This window comes from Gobius niger (assembly GCF_951799975.1).
Source record: "Gobius niger genome assembly, chromosome: 16".
Classification (NCBI taxonomy): Eukaryota; Metazoa; Chordata; class Actinopteri; order Gobiiformes; family Gobiidae; genus Gobius; species Gobius niger.
Genome location: NC_136867.1, coordinates 21,162,724 through 21,179,161, shown reverse-complemented (window position 1 = coordinate 21,179,161; position 16,438 = coordinate 21,162,724). Strand labels below are relative to the sequence as shown.

The 16,438-nt window shown below is 41.6% G+C and overlaps 1 protein-coding gene across 1 annotated transcript in view; it reads right to left on the bottom strand.

The window, feature by feature from the left end:
• syne3 (spectrin repeat containing, nuclear envelope family member 3) overlaps window positions 1-16,146 on the bottom strand; it is a 37,509-nt gene extending 21,363 nt beyond the window's left edge. The window contains exons 1-7 of the mRNA XM_079573377.1: window positions 16,040-16,146; window positions 14,266-14,424; window positions 12,268-12,440; window positions 8,224-8,533; window positions 5,728-5,883; window positions 4,165-4,266; window positions 3,178-3,435 (exon numbers count right to left, since the gene is read on the bottom strand). Of these exons, the coding sequence (XP_079429503.1) occupies window positions 3,178-3,435; window positions 4,165-4,266; window positions 5,728-5,883; window positions 8,224-8,533; window positions 12,268-12,440; window positions 14,266-14,409 (1,143 nt within the window). The 5' untranslated portion in view covers window positions 14,410-14,424; window positions 16,040-16,146. The remainder of the gene's footprint in view (window positions 1-3,177; window positions 3,436-4,164; window positions 4,267-5,727; window positions 5,884-8,223; window positions 8,534-12,267; window positions 12,441-14,265; window positions 14,425-16,039) is intronic.
• Window positions 16,147-16,438: the final 292 nt, after the last annotated feature.

Below are 16,438 nucleotides of genomic sequence, written 5' to 3'. Positions count from 1 at the left end.
AGGAGCAGTCCGCCACATCATTGTCCATTCCCGTCACACCCAGTTAGACTCCCATCGCCAACCCCGGCCCTCCTTTGACAAAGCCCCTCTCTGAACTGTCTCATGCTGATTCTACCGCCGCAAATCTCTCCCTCGCACTTCAGAACTCAACCCTGCTTGCTTGGGAGATTTATTCCACGTTTCTTGCTTCTTGGTGGGGTACGGAAGACACTGGTAACCTGCAGAGAATGCATCACACCTTTCTCAAGCACCAGCCTTTGCACAAGTATGAGGCGGAGGCTCACAAAACACAATTTCAAACTAACATTTGTAATTAGATTTATGGCTGTTAAATGTAGAGGCCATGTTTTGGGCCTCAGGGAGCTGAATGTAACTTTTTTTAAAGGGTCATCTGAGGGTTAATAGAACAATTTTCTTCGAATTAGATCACAATTCATGTGCACTTAAAGGAACAGGCCACCGTTTTTACATACTGAGATATGTTCTTGCCTGAGCTTAGACAAGTTGATGCGTAACTGTCTGGTCTTTGTGCGTGCCCTCAGTCATGCAAAACGATCAAAGATGTTGTTAGCATTTGGCCTCTCCTAATGTATTCCTATAGCTCCAAACAGGGTGAAGTTAGAAGCGGCCATGCTCTTCCATGGCCACGCACAAAGACCAGACAGGTACGTATCAACTCGTCTAAGCTCAGATAAGAACATATCTCAGTATGGAAAAAACGATGGCCTGTTCCTTTAAGACGAACGGCAAAAGAACCGTCTCCTTTATTTTCTATAAGAGAACACCGAGGCTGCAGCGACATGCAGCGACACTCGATCCCGCACCACGATTCAGCTGAATTCAGACGCGGCACCGCGGAGGAAAACACACACTTTTAACCATTCTGCAGACGCTCAGATGAGTCTGGCCAGTGACAGACAAAGAGACCGCCGTAAAGGGACGAGAGAAAGAGAAACCATCACCAGGGCTCATGCATCAGGAAGCATGATAAACTTGTGTCTGTTGCCAACTCGTTATTAACCTGCAAAAAAGAGCCACGTTTGCTCTCTCTCTTGCAACACAGACATACATGTCTACTTTTATTCATAATAAATGTATAAATCACATGTTTAAAGCCCTGCACGGTTTGAGAAAAGCCTCTGAAGTGCCGTGACGCGGCGCGCTCTAGTGGGTTTTGAAATCCCACATGGATGCGTGTCAGATGGCGTGCCACGATGCACTGCGTTCTAGTGTGCGCTGGCTTTAGTATCTATGTTACCTTCAAGAGGACATGAAAGCTATCTGCTTCTTTTAAGAGTTCACACTTTCCTGTGATTGGTTAAAGGGACTATATGGAGATTAAAAATGTTAAAGTAAATGTTAAAGTATTTTCATCCACCTACATGTTCCAGCAATGTCCTAATGTGTAGAATGAGCTCAGACCTGTTCACCACAACGGCCTCTAAAATCCTGCACGGTCACTCAAAAAGTTGTTATTTCGGGTCCGAAGTGCTGTCATGCACGAATATAGAGACTGCAGTTACACTCAAGACCCGTTCATGACAGACATGACATCTCAATGTGATATTCTCACAATAGCATAAATGCGAGTGCTGTGATGCACGGTGCGAGTTGTTTAACCCCGTCTACCATGAGTCCCACATACTTCATATTTGTTTAATTCATTTACTTCATTTACTAATTTAACTTACCATGCTAAACTACAGGGACTACTCCATGTAAGTCTTTAGCCGGGGGCACACTGCCTGATACTTTGATACTCTGATACTCTGTCGGGTGCAACAAAATACAACATCAGCGCCCGCCGCACCGCCAGAATCCAAAGCAACAGAGCACAGACATGAACAGGACGCATTTGACTTTCTTTGCCCTTTTTTTGTGGAAATAAACACCGCTCACGATCTGCCCTCACCTCAGCAGCACACACGCCGTCTTCTCCTGAAACTCACGACAAAACTTTGGTTGTACAATTCTCCATTTGAGAAAGCACAGTGGAGACTGGTGCAGGCTGGCAAAATAATAATCTCTAAAAATCCACCAAAACGAAAAAAAAATTGAGAACTGTGAACTATATCTTGATTTTATAACATGTTGTGAAAATAAACCACAATTATATATAATCCCCGTAAATTTGCTCTCCAGGACGACACGGCCACCTGCAGAAAATGTGACAAACATTTCTAAAGCATTCAGTCGAGCTGCTGTTAGACAGATGACACGCTGTTTGTAAGCTGTAAAAAAAATTATGGCGATGGAGGTAAAGAATTTGTAATAAAGTTGTCATGTTGGGGCAAGCAGCGTGGGATAGTGGTTATAATGACAGCTAGGCGTGGTAGATAGTAGTAAAAGATAAGTGATAAATATTTTAGTAAGGCAGCCATCCATCCATAGAAGAGAACGGCTTTATAATGGGGTGCCATTTCAGGCAGCTCCAAATGTACCAAAACATGTCTATCTTCACAGTTTTGTGCCACAGAAAACTTTTTGTCACTAAAGCTGCCATTAGAAAAGGTAAGAAAGGCGAACAAAAACATGTTATTGTGAGCCTCACAGGAAGAATGCACTGACAAAGCTAAAAAGTAGCTGAAGCTGAAAAGTTTGCTGCCAACAAAGAAAACAACAGCACGTAAGAAGGCTGTCATTATGTTTATGTCAATCACAATGCAAAACGATGTAAAATCACTGATATACCATTGAAAAAGCCTTTTAAATAAGAAGGCAGTGACATAACACTGAAATAACAGGGAGTCATCATTGAACACTGTAATCGGCAGAGCAGCTACTTTTCTGTGTAAATGAGAGAGAGAGAATGGGCACAATATAGGTTTATAGGGTGGATACAGTTGGAATAATCAGTAATTGGAAGGGTAAATATTAGTTTGTAAAATGTGCAAAATAAACAGGGCTGCTACAATCCCACACAAGGTTCTTAAAGTTGATGACAGTTTTCATATGTTTTTCTAATCATTGTGAGTGAAATTTGTAGTCTAATCTGCAGCCATTGAAACTGTTTGAGAGATGAAAATGCAAACAAAGCTCGCCTGAATATAGACAAAACAAATAGTTGGACTAGAATAACCATTATGCTGGGGGCAAATCAACAAAGCCTCGTGAGCTCCAAAAAACCCAAACTTCCTGGACCTGAACATCTGAGTTAAAAGTTCACCCTGCCCTCACCGTGTACGTCCTCCACTGGCCCACCATCTGCTCCTCTGAGCGTCCGGCAGGATCCCCAGTCTGGCGGCCCTGCTCCAGCTCCTGCTCCAGACCCAGCAGGAGCTGATGGAGGCGAGTGATGTCCTCCCCGAGTCTCTGGCAGCGGGACATGTACTGACGGTGGGAGTCCAGGCTGGCCCTCAAACCCTCCTCTGCCTCACACAGCCCCTGTCTGAGCCGCTGCCAGCCCAGACGCAGCTCCTCGGCCTCCTCGGCCACCTTGTAGGGACATATAATGTTAGAGCAGCTGATAACTCAATAATAGCTCATTCTAAATATATAAGCCAATACCATAATAACATGACAATAATGCAATTAGGGGGCGATACTAATACTGGTGTCGGATTTTATAATGATATAATGGATTTTCTATGTAATCTAAGTATTGATTAGTAACCAAACCAACTGTGCTGAAACGATTCATGTTACTTCTTTGATGCCTTTACTGAGTCTTTAGAGTAGAAGCAGAACTTTACCAGACTTGAGCAGAAATAACTTATCATAAGAACTCTGTTTACTTTGCATAATTGGCCACGTATAAGGTTCAGCTTTTGTTTTTAATCACACCCTGTTGTGTTATACTGGTACTTTGTATTGGCATCGACAAAATTGATTGAAAAGCAAAAAGGCGTAGGACCAGCACTAAATGTAATATAACTTTTGAGCCAATAACATCTAAACTTTATTTGAATAATGTGAGCCTTGTTAAAGTCTGATCAGGCTGCAGAGGAATTTTAATTTGAATCCCGAAAGGCCATTTCTGTGGGGGAAAAAAATTAAAAATTAAAAAATCCACCATTTTAGCAAATTAAAATGCTGTAACTCCTCACATTATTGAGACAAATTCAGCCAAACCACCATCATTGAAGGTTTTGGCATTTTATTACGTTATCAGCTTATTACATTTAAAATGATTACTTATTTGGCTGCTAATACATCTCCACACACCTGCTCCGCCCCGGCTGGTGATGTGTTGGCCCGCACCGTCTCTGCGAGAGACTCGATGTGCAGCAAAGTCTTCTCCTCGCTGGCCACGCTGTCGTCCAAGATCTGTAAATCAAATTGAAAAAGGGGGAAACGTACTGTGAGGAGATTTGGAGAGTTTCGCCGACTGCGCTGGCAACACACTTTCGTAGCGTGAGGCAAAACACTGCGGAGCTTGGACCGGTTTAAGAAAGAAGAGCAGATAAGATAATGAGCAGGACTGGGCAATTTGGCAAAATTAACTGGGTGATCATCAATGCGGACTCGGAGCAACAACATAGAAGTAATTGGAAGTAATTATAAAATAGCTGAGATTAACTGTGCATCAGTTGTTACAGGCCATAAATATAACAAACTAAATGACTGAATGTTTTCTAACTTTCAGGAAGAATATACTGTGAAGTTATATTGATATTTAACACAATATACAGATTAAATAAATTTGAATACCACAAAAGGCTTTTTTTATTGCAGAGATAAAACACTAATATTCACTATTAGACAACAAGTAAGTCTAATATATTGAACTAAGTAAAAAGTGGCATATATCCTCCAGTTAGAACTTAAATCACCATTAATGATGAAGATTATACTGTATATATATCTCTATTTTTAAGTAAAGTGCTAATGTGTTTTAAAGCAGAACTAAGTTGCTTTTTTCACTCATTAATTGTCCGTGAGAGTAAATACTACGCTGACAGAAAAGACAAAGGGAGAGAGGGATATTGTACATCCAATTACACAATGGAGATCATTCTTTTCACTCAAACTTGCCTGTAAATACTGTTTAAGTGGTGCGAGTCCGCAGTTAGTTTTGCCTGTTAGTTTCTTCCTTGTGATACTATTAATGTGTATTGAGAAAGTTGCAATTGTGGTTTCCTGGTCAGAGACACCAGGGGGAGATGAAAGACCCCCCAATCATCCCATTAACTCTTGTATTACCCCCCGAGGGACAAAGGAAAGGATTTATTAAGGTAAACAAGTTACTTAGTTCTGCTTTAAAATAATTTTCCTTCTCTAGTCAACTGTCATATGTAGTATCCTGACCACTTCTAGTGCAATATGCAATACCCCATGTGGTAAACAGGGTTGGGTAGTTATTAAAGTTATCAAAACTGGGGAATGTGTCTTATCCTAATAATATTTGGCAGAAAAAAATATAAAAATACTGGCTCATTTGCTCAAAGAAATGTATTAACATGGTCTAAAACTGTGGTAGAGTACAACCGGTGGTACTTGGGCTTCCTCAGGTGGTACTACGGTACTCATTTGCAATTTTAGACTTTATTCATTATAATTAGAGCTGGCAATGGTTTAGTAATGCATTTCAGTTTAAATCCCAATTAGACATTATTTAGTCCAATATATATGCCTATTTTAGACCCTGAATTGATCATGATCTAGGACTGGTGATACTTGGAAAGCCAAACATTTTTTTTTAGATAATACTTGGCATGAAAACTTGGAGAACAATTATTCTAGGCAAAGGGTAATACAACAAATATATGGGAGCATTTTTCAGCTCACTTTTAGCGCCTGCAGCTTGTTCTCCGCCGGGTCATCCCTCTCCATCAGCTCTGTCAGCTCCCTGGTTTTTGACAGCAGCCAGGACTGGAACCTCTGCACGCAGCCCTGGTAACTCTGGTGCTCCTCGGCAATCTTCTGAAGCAGTGACAGCCGCTCCTGGCACAGCGGGAGACAAACGGTGCGGTAATTTTTAGATTCCTGTCTTGTATGTCTTTCAAACGGAGAGAATGAGCGTACATCACTAACTTCCTATTTGGGGATCCGTGAGCGGTGGAGCTGATTTTGTTTCTCTACAGACACACTGAAGTGCAAAGTGCCGTGGATGAGACAAAGGAGGCAGGTGGGTGGCGCATTAAAGAAGGGACAATTACCCCTTAAAAACAAGGAATTATTTAAATATCTTCTTACAAATCGCAGTGAATCACTAAAAGTGGATTTATTCTAATTGAAAATAAAGGTATTGATAGGCGTGGGCGATTGTGAGAGACGAGCGGAGAAAAGAATAAGGCAGGGAGGAAGACCAAAACAAAAAGCTCTCTACAGGAAGTGTCCATCTACTCTAAATGTAAATGAAGTAAAGATCGCAGTTTGAAAGTTTGCTTCAAGAAAGAGAGAGTAAGTAAGGAAATAAAGAAGAAAGCGGCTATTCTTAGATTTTAAATTGGTGTGGATCTTTTGGCATATTATTATTAAACTGTCGACGAGCATTAAATAGCAAATTTATCTTTACTCTGACAGAGCTTGGCAGCATCTCATGAATACTTAGAGGTGTGACTAAACGCTAGACAGAGGATGCATCTGTGCTTCAGGGTTAGTAATGAGTGTAGAAGTAACTAAGTAAATGTGCCTTTTGGAGTATATTCATCTTTTTTTTAAGCAAAATGTATATATGAGTATAATTACTTATATAAATATAAATATTTTGCCTCCTCAGACACCTCTGGTAATAACCGCACAGTGGCAGAGTTGTTTTGAGTGTGATAGTGCCGATTTACTCGCTCCGTTGATTGTTTTGGCATTTTAAGTGGCATTTTCGGCAGCAAGTGTATGCGATAACAAGATGAGTGTGATATTTGTGCTAGCATTATAAGGCAAAATGGAATCAGCCTGTCCACTGGATACATCATTTGAAAATACAGTAATTCTAGTGTGACATTTTGTTGGTTCAGGCAGTTACAATCCCATCTAACTATGATCTTTCCCATCAGCTTCTCCCGGGGTTTTCGCACAATTTAAATAAGCCTTTTTATAAATAAATTTGAACTCCCTGAACTTAAAACAAAGTGTGTAGAACACGTAAATGAAAAGAAATGTGTGGATTTAATCACCTTCTACTTACAATTGACTCTACCACGACTATACCAGGTACAGTGCGCTCTCGAAAAGTCATGGAAAACCTCAAAAGGAAATCTGTATGAACCCTGTTTAACAGTTTAAGTGTCACAATTGACTCAAACATTAACTTCAAATCATAACAATGCCCCCAAGAAGGGACTTCCTGTTTCGATCCAGCACGCCAAAATAAAAGCACCAACTTATTAATTAGTTCAGCAGTTCATTAGTTCAACTTTCTTCTGCCTAATTATGAACAGGCAAAACACTTAAAATGTGTGCTTTTAATTATATTCCTTTAATATTGCAGGTACCTGCTGAACTAATCAATGAGACGAGCTGTGCACTTTTATTTTTGCCGTGCTGGATCGAAACAGGAAGTCACTTATGCACAGTCAACAGTGACACTTAAACTGTTAAACAAGGTTCGTACAGATTTCCTTTTGAGGTTTTCCATGACTTTTCCACGACTTCTCCATAACTTCTCCAGCGCGCACAGTACCTGGTATAGTCGTGTTGTTACTTTATTGCCAAAGAACATCCAAGTATAAAGCACTGGAGTCCTCATGGTCTAATGTCGCCAATTTAAACACCTACATTCTTGATTTTTGATTCTTGATTCTTTTCTCCTCTGAGGAAAAGTCCATCTCCAAATTCACATGGTCTGTATTTCCACGGTTATGCATGGCTAACAATCACCATCCTGACGTAAACTTTCACAGATCCACTGCATCCCCTGGTCTTGTGTTTGTGTATTCATGAAGCCAGCTCCGATATATTCCTCTATAAATGCATAATTTTCATAATTTTAGCTTGCATTAGCTGTGCACGTGTCGCCGCTACAGGCCACTGCCTGAATGAAAATGTGTGCCGTGATTCCTGATTTACTTTGGATTTAGACCTATTAGTTTGTTCCATTATATTTTAGGATTGCCAAGTAAGTTTCTTAAAACTCCAAAACTTTTCCAGGATTTCCATGACTGTACGAACCCTGGTTAAGGAGCGCTGAGACTATTAGCAACATGGAGCAAACAAGTAAATGCTCAGTTGGCAGCACTGTGCTTATTTTTATAGCGTTTCAACCATGCACATTGGTTAAAAGCACAAAAAGATGACCGAGCATAACTTTAGGACTGTTACCAACAATAAATACCCAAAGCTTACCTCAGCCTGGTCCCGTACATCATTGTAATCCCTCTGCATCCTCTCCTGGGCCTCGGGGTCCACGCTTGGGTCCTGAGTTCTGGTGTGCAGCGCGCCCGCCTCATCCAGGAGCCGCTGCAATAGCGCCCCCTGGCTGTGGATGTCGCTGACCTGCACCCTCTGCTGGTCCACCTGCCACAGCTTCTCCTTCACCCCGAGCTGCAGCTCAACGCCCAGAGCCAGGGCGCGCTGCTGTCGAAACAGCCAAAGCTCGAACTCCTCGTAGGCCTTCAGATACTCGCTCCAGTGCAGCCACACCCACTCGATCCGACTGTCGGTAAAACAAGGTGGAAGAGGTTAAAAGTCGTACGGCTGGTAGAGACCTTCACTCATAAAGCCGGTGGTTGGCAGCTCGATTCAGACATCTGGTCATTTTCTTATTGCATTCTTAACCTCTTACGTGACCCGAGCGCATTTTCTCCAGTTCGACTTTACCCAAATCTAAAAGCTTCTCGACTGGGAAGCAACAGTATAATGCCTCATTTGAAAGCTAAGGCCTACAAAACTGATTGTAACTTTTTAACCACATTGTCACTGCGTTTTTGTCACATTTTAGGCGTTTTTGTTTAGGTTTTGTCATGTTTTTGTTGCATTTTAGTTGTGTTTATGCCACGTTTTTGTCACGTTTTGTCACTTTTTTGTTGCGTTGTTGTTGCTTTTCTGGCACATTTTTTATTACTCTTTTGTCATTTTTTTGTTGCATTTTCCTCCTCATTTTTGTTGCTATTTTAATGCTTTTTTTGTTGTTAACGCCAAACTGGAGTAAATGTGCTCGGTTCAGGTGGGGGTTAAGAGGTTAAAGTAGTAGAGCTGTGGAGTTTGTGTAGGCTCACCTCTCAATCGCAAGCATCCTCCAGGTGCTTTGTTTAGTCCAACCACTGAGGACAACATACAATACAAGAGTCCCATGTAGGGGTAGTACTGCTGAAAATTTAACATTTTAGGCCCATTTCACCATTTGAGCTGATTCTGATCAAATAAAGCTAAAAAAAAAAGTGCCTTTCTTTGTTGTAAGTCGTATAAGTGTGTGTGATCTAAACCGAAATAAAGTTCAAGATAGCTATGCAAACTAAAAAATATGTATAGGTAAACCCATTTGACAAGCAGAAAACAGCGTGGCCCATTTGAAAGTTATATTAAAGGGGGGGTATTATGCAAAATCGACTTTTTCAAGCTTTACATCATGTTATTAAGTCATTCCCTCATTAAAAACATGCCTGAAGTGTTGCCTTAGCACATTCACGTATTTTCGAGTAATCTGTAAAAACTCTGATGGCGGCCATTTTAGGGATAAAACGCCTGATTCCTTCAGGAAACGCCCTCGACCTCCAGGATACGCCTCCGACCTTTCGTCACCAGCCGAGTAACCAACCACTGCTCCTCAGCAGAACCCCCTCCCCGCAGTGTCTAGCCCTAAGACGTAAACAGAGTCATCATGGAGGATTAGCTTCATGTGTTGTGAAACGGAGCCACAGCAGACTTTACAAAGACACACATCAGTGTTTCTGTTACCGAAACACCCAGGATTATAAAACCGGTGACAAGAACGCTTATTTCAGTGTCTGGTTCTGCGCTGGGCCTTGATGATGCACAGAGCCTCCGGAGAAAGCTAATGCTAAGCTAAACCTCGAGTCATCACGTGAAAACGAGAGATATGCACACATAAAGTCAATAAAACCACCACACACATAAAGAACCGTTTAACAATGATCACACACGGAGCCAGGCTTGTTGATTTGGACGTTTATTGCTCACATTTCATCTACAATGGGTCATAGCCGAGTGGCTTTCTCCCGGAGCTAACAAGCTAGCCGCGACAAGCTAACGGGAAAATTCACTGAATACAAGCAGCATATTATGCATTGAAAACGTTACTAAAACAGGCAACTGCTTGAAGCAGCCTTTATGATGATCACACACTGAGCCGGGCTTGTTGATTTCGTAGTTTATTGCTCACATTTCATCTACAGTGAGTCGTAGCCGAGTGGTTTTCTCCCGGAGCTAACAAGCTAGCTGCGATAAGCTAACGGGAAAATTCACTGAATACAAGCAGCATATTATGCATTGAAAACGTCACTAAAACAGGCAACTGCTTGAAGCAGCCTTTATGATGATCACACACTGAGCCGGGCTTGTTGATTTCGTAGTTTATTGCTCACATTTCATCTACAGTGAGTCGTAGACGAGTGGTTTTCTCCCGGAGCTAAGGCACTATTAGCCGCGCCAAGCTAACAACCTTCACCTTCACAACATTCATTGAAAACAGGCAGCATATTATGCACAAATAACGTCAATAAAGCAGCAACTACTCGAAGCAGCCTTTACGATGATCACACAATGAGCCTGGCTTTACACATTTGTGGTTTATTGCAGACTTTTCATCAACAATGAGCAGTAGTCGATTATAACAAGCTAACGGGGTAACCTCGAAAAACCATTGTCCACCTGCACAGATAATGTCCGTCTTTGAATCGTATGGGCTCCTGCAGATCCTGGTGTAGTCCATGGGGGTATAGTTAGAGATCCATAGGGCATGGCAGATGCAAAGAGATAGCCTCCAAACAGCAGTTATTTTTCAGGCAAGAGCCTCTTCCAAGCGTCCGGTGTGGAAGGTTCGTCTCCAAATAATATCCTGTGTGGCCATTGTTCACAAAGTGATAAACAGTAGCTCCTTTCCAACAATAAAAATTAAAATGCACCGATCGTAGTTTCAATACTGTTGAGACAAGCGGAGTGTTGTGATGCCACAGACAGCGTGTGGAGGGGGCGTGTCGGAAAGGGTCAGAGGTTCTTAAAGAGACAGAGGCCTATTTCAAGCCATTTGCTAACGCCATTTTGAAAGAGCAATTTTATATAAGGCAGTTATTCTAATTTACTGCATTGACAGACCAACAGAAGGTTTCGTCATCATTGTAGTGTGATATAGACTGGTGCTATGTGGCTGAAAAAAGCATAATACCCCCTCTTTAATGTAATCATCAATCAGTATGCAGATGGCTTGGGTAGAAGAGGTTCCAAACCAATTTTGTTTGCAAGGGACACAGGGTTGGCTGACCAGCATACACAAACACGGTCTTTAATGTGTTTACTAGGGGTTGACACAAACTATCAAGATACAGTATCAGAAGATAAAGGCTATTAAGCACATCAAACTGTCTGGGAAGAGTTACAATGGACATGAGGAAAATCTGCAGTGCATTAAGCCAAGGATCAGATTCACAATAGGCTATTAAGATTGGCTTGGTACAACGTAATTACTGTATTACTGTGAAGATATAAACCCTCCCTCATAATGGAGCGGCACAGCAGGTCAGCCCATTTTAGTCCCTTCTGCAATTAGCACTTCATTATTAGAAATAACAAAGAGCAATTACCCAGCTTCATGGGCTACTTTATTCTTTTATGACTACAACTACGTGAAAGTTTCTGATTATATAGGTAAGACAGTGCACATGGCTGATTTCTTTTAGGTCAGAACCTTATGTAATGTATGGCTGCATGCCGACGTTTCTGTCACACTCTGTGCCAAGCCAAGACGTCTTGCACAAAGAATCACAAAAATGTCAAGCGGGGAAAACTTCGTAAAACTTTAGCAAAATCTGGCATGTAATAATGTCAACTGTTCTGGTGAAGTGGGTGATTTAAGCTTTAATATACACTTTAAATTCCACACATGAAGGCACAAGCTGTCGCTGCCATCAATAAAGCAACGAGATGAAACAAATATGCAAATCCACCATAAATCGCGGAATTGACAGAAACTTGCCCTGACTCGACTTTGATTGACGGAAAGACATTATCTGAATTTTTTGGGAACCCCTTTGGTACAATCTCAGGTGCTTACTATTCACCATCTGACATTTTCTACTGTGCGTGCGGATTTAAGTTGATTTAGCCCATAAGCCCGGCCTCGCTCAGATACATGTTAAAAGTTGTACTGTGTGTATGTAATTAAATCCAGCCTCGGGGCCTAATTATTTCGGAGGCAGTGAGTTTGGGGAGCACCTGTGACAGTGGATGATGTAGGTGGACGTCTCCTCCCACTGGGACTTCAGCTCTCTGAGTCGGCCGAGGGTGTGGTTCCTCTGCTCCTCGTCACCGTTCTGCAGGAGCTGCTCCGCCGCCACCATCGCCAGGTCAATTTTCATGCGACCTTCATGCTCCGAATGGTGGATTTTCTGTACGAATACACAAACATTTATACTAAATGTGTGTGTTGTTGTTGTGTGACTTTTTCACAGTTAGAAAGTTAAAGGAATAGGCCACCGTTTTTACATACTAAGATATGTTCTTACCTCACTTTAGACGTGTTAATATATCCCCGTCTGGTCTTTGTCCGTGCGCTCTGCCAGGCAAACGGAGCACATACGCAGCCTCTCCCACATGTCACATAGCTCCGAAAAAGCTCACGATAGAAGCTACCAAGCTCTTCCACGTGTTCCCTATTTAAATAAAGTTATGTGAAGTGTTTTCATGCGAAGTATATTTACACAGAAATGTAGCATGTCGATTTTATAAGCAAATAAAAAGGGGGACTATATTGTGAGGCGTAATGATACGAGGAGCAAAACGTCCGCGCAGTAACTCCTAAAGACTTCCCCCGCTCACTTCCGTCAATAACCTTTAGGAGTTACTGCGCGGACGTTTTACTCCTCGTATCATTACGCCTTACAATATAGTCCCCCTTTTTATCTGCTTATAAAATCGACACGTTACATTTCTGTGTAAATATACTTCGCATGAAAACACTTCACGTAACTTTATTTAAATAGGGAACACGTGGAAGAGCTTGGTAGCTTCTATCGTGAGCTTTTTTGGAGCTATGTGACATGTGGGAGAGGCTGCGTATGTGCTCCGTTTGCCTGGCAGAGCGCACGGACAAAGACCAGACGGGGATATATTAACTCGACTAAAGTGAGGTAAGAACATATTTTAGTATGTAAAAACGGTGGCCTATTCCTTTAACGGCTGAAATGTAATGTTTGTCCCTCCTTCACTGTTTAAGAATGAGGGAAATTAGTTTGTAGGGCTGGATACCATTAAACAATACCAGTTTAGGTTCTACTAGTATCGAAAAAAAGCGAAAGCAGGAAAAAAAAATCCATTTGATGCTGTTGGTCCAGTTACAGCATTAAAGGAAATGACTCAAATAAATTATTTTTTTGCCCAGTTTTTTAAAGCAGAACTAAGTAACTCATGCCCTTATAGGCCATAAGCACCACTGCAGATGTCGTAGCATTTCCGTGAGAGTAAATACTACACTGACAGAAAAGACAAAGGGAGTGAGGGAAATTGTACATCCAATTACACAATGGAGATAATATTTTTCACTCAAACTTGGCTGTAAATACTGTTTAAGTGGTGCAAGCCCGCAGTTAGTTTTGCCCGTTACTCTGTTAGCTTCTTCATCTATTAGAGACTATTAGTGTGTATTGCACCTCTGACCCGGAGGTAGGAAAGTTGCAACTGTGGTTTTCTGGCCAGAAACAGCAGGGGAGATGAAAGACCCCCCAATCATCCCATTAACACTTGTATTTTCCCCAGAGGGACTACGAAAGGGATTTACTAAGGTAAACAAGTTACTTAATTCTTCTTTGAGATATGTTTTCCCTATTTTTTTCCCATGTTTTCAAAAACATTTGCCCAATTTTGCCCCATTTTTCCCTCATTATCCCAATTTTGGCCCCTAATTTTTTATAACTAATATTTTCCCTATTTCCCCAATATATTCCCCATTGTTTTTACATATTACATACATACATTTTTTTTTTCTTTTACCCCAATTTCTCACGATATAAGTTATTCCCATTTTTTCCACACATTTCTTGACATTGGAGGTTTGCAGATCATCCACACATTATTGTTCGGTTTTCTGTTTCTAGGCGACAGATATTTTAGCATAAGTAGCGGGAAAAGTATTGTTCGGTATTGAAAACCGTATCGGCAAAACTGTAACGGTACCCAGCCCTGTTAATTTGGATTACAAGCATGTTAGCATATTACCTCAGTCTCCCTGAGCCGGGCTTCCAGGGCGTCCCGGGGCCCCTGAGTGTTGTCATTGGCCCTCAGTCGCTCTTGAGTCTGCTGCATCCATGAGAAGGCAGCCTCCAGGCTCTGCGAGAAGTCCTGCTGTTCCTGCTGCGGCATGGCCAGGCTCGACACCTCAACAAAACAGACAACAAACACACAGCACAAACCGAATCTAATTAACAAGAGAGTCCAGAGATACAGCACAGGAAATGAACAGCTTCAGTGGCATACGAGCGAGAGACGGATGAGAGGAAAGTGTGAGAGGGACTTGACAGGATGCCAGCCGATTAACAAACAACAGACAAGACTCACAGAGGAGCTATTAAAGGGAATCATCATGTGCTAAGACCATTCCAAATGAAGAATTCCCTTTTCATCATTTGTTTTTTTCCCTTCTTCTTTTTTTTAGTCTTCAGAGAAAAACAGGCCCCAAGGTTGTGTCATGTTGTTGTGACCTGATTGCGCTTTCAGAATCACAAGATTAAACCTCCTTTTGCCTGAATTTTATGTATTTTATGTTGAGTATTCCGGTGATGCCACTCAGAAGTGTCTCAAAATGTCAAAGTAATTAGAGAATCAAAAGTGTGTCCTGATTACTTAATTAGTTTGTAATCACAAGAAGGACGATGACAAACGGCAGAAAAACTTTAGTATGCAGATGCTGTAGGCACACCCACATGCCTGTTGATTTTAATCATCTTTCCGCGGATATATTTATTCAAAATGAACTGCTATTGTGTGACACGTACACTTTCAAAACTCAAATAATGGCAAGATGCCATGCATTTCATGAACAACAATGAGTGTGAAGTGTGCCCTCTGGAGATGTAGATGGAAAACTAACGAACAGAACTGGCACACAAGGTCTATAAACTCCAGGCGGGAGGAGCCCTGGCTCCGCATGCACAAAGAGGGGCATCCATTCTGAGGGGAAAAATATACAGCAGCAGCCATGGCTTGGATGACTCACTTCTCCCCACAACTGCATTCTTCTGCCCCAAACGAATGATTTACACTCACTCTTTAGGACAGGATAGGGTGTGCACACAGAAAGACACATAACTTCACAAATTCCAATGTCAACCCTTTCTATAAATTACTTTCAATATTGTTCACATCATATACAAATCCCACAATATTGTTTTATTTTAGATCTGAGTCCTGTCCTGTGAATATGTCCACTTGTCCTGAGGTTTACCGGGCAACTGGACATTGCTGCAATATGACCAACTTTTGTCTAGTTTTAACATCTATTGCAGTAATTTCAAAAGCGAGATACATAGGCTCCCCCCCCCTGTTGAAGTCTGTGACAGTTGCTGCAGGCAGGGGACTCCTTGGCAGATCGTAAACTTACCGCGCATTAACGTAACTATTACGCTAATCCTACGCTCAGTACAAACACGGAGTAAATAAACCAGCTCTACCTACTATTTTTACATGGTCTTTACCACATGCTCGCGTAACTTGCACATTGCAAATCACCAATGATGTTTGAAGCATGCTAACTTTATCTTGCGAATGTTATTTGAGACTAATAGGATATTTTTGACAGCCACAACAAACTCATGTGCGCGGATCGGGACATCGGCGCTTCTTATTATAGCTCCTTCAGTAATCTATGGGGAAGAAGAAGGGCTAAGGAAGAGAAGCTACACTATCTTTAGCTTTAGGGGCCTATGATGTTTAGCTAGCGCGAAAAGGCAATCGTACAGATTCTCCCAGGCAGTATAACATTGTAAAGACTTACTGGTTTGCGTGCATGAGGTGAAAGTAGCGCGGATATGGAGGCTGTCCCGCTGGAGAGTGCTGTGTTCAGTAAAGTTGTGGAAGCAGGAAGTCGAGCAGAGCAACTGTCATGGCGCATTCACGGTCTCCGCGCTAATCCCACTGATAAATTAAAACGTTCAACACAGCACGGAATTTGCAGTCAGTAAAATTAATAAACACATATTAATAGATGTACCAGAATTGCACAGATACATATCCATATATAGAAATATTTTTCTACGGAGGAATTGTATGTTAAAATAGAAATAGCGCGGAGTTAACTTTTAACAAGGGAAATAAAGACAATCAATAAAGTTAGTCGTCCATAAAGTATCATCTTTAAACTTAGTAACATGCTTACTTTATTATTGAGTGCAAC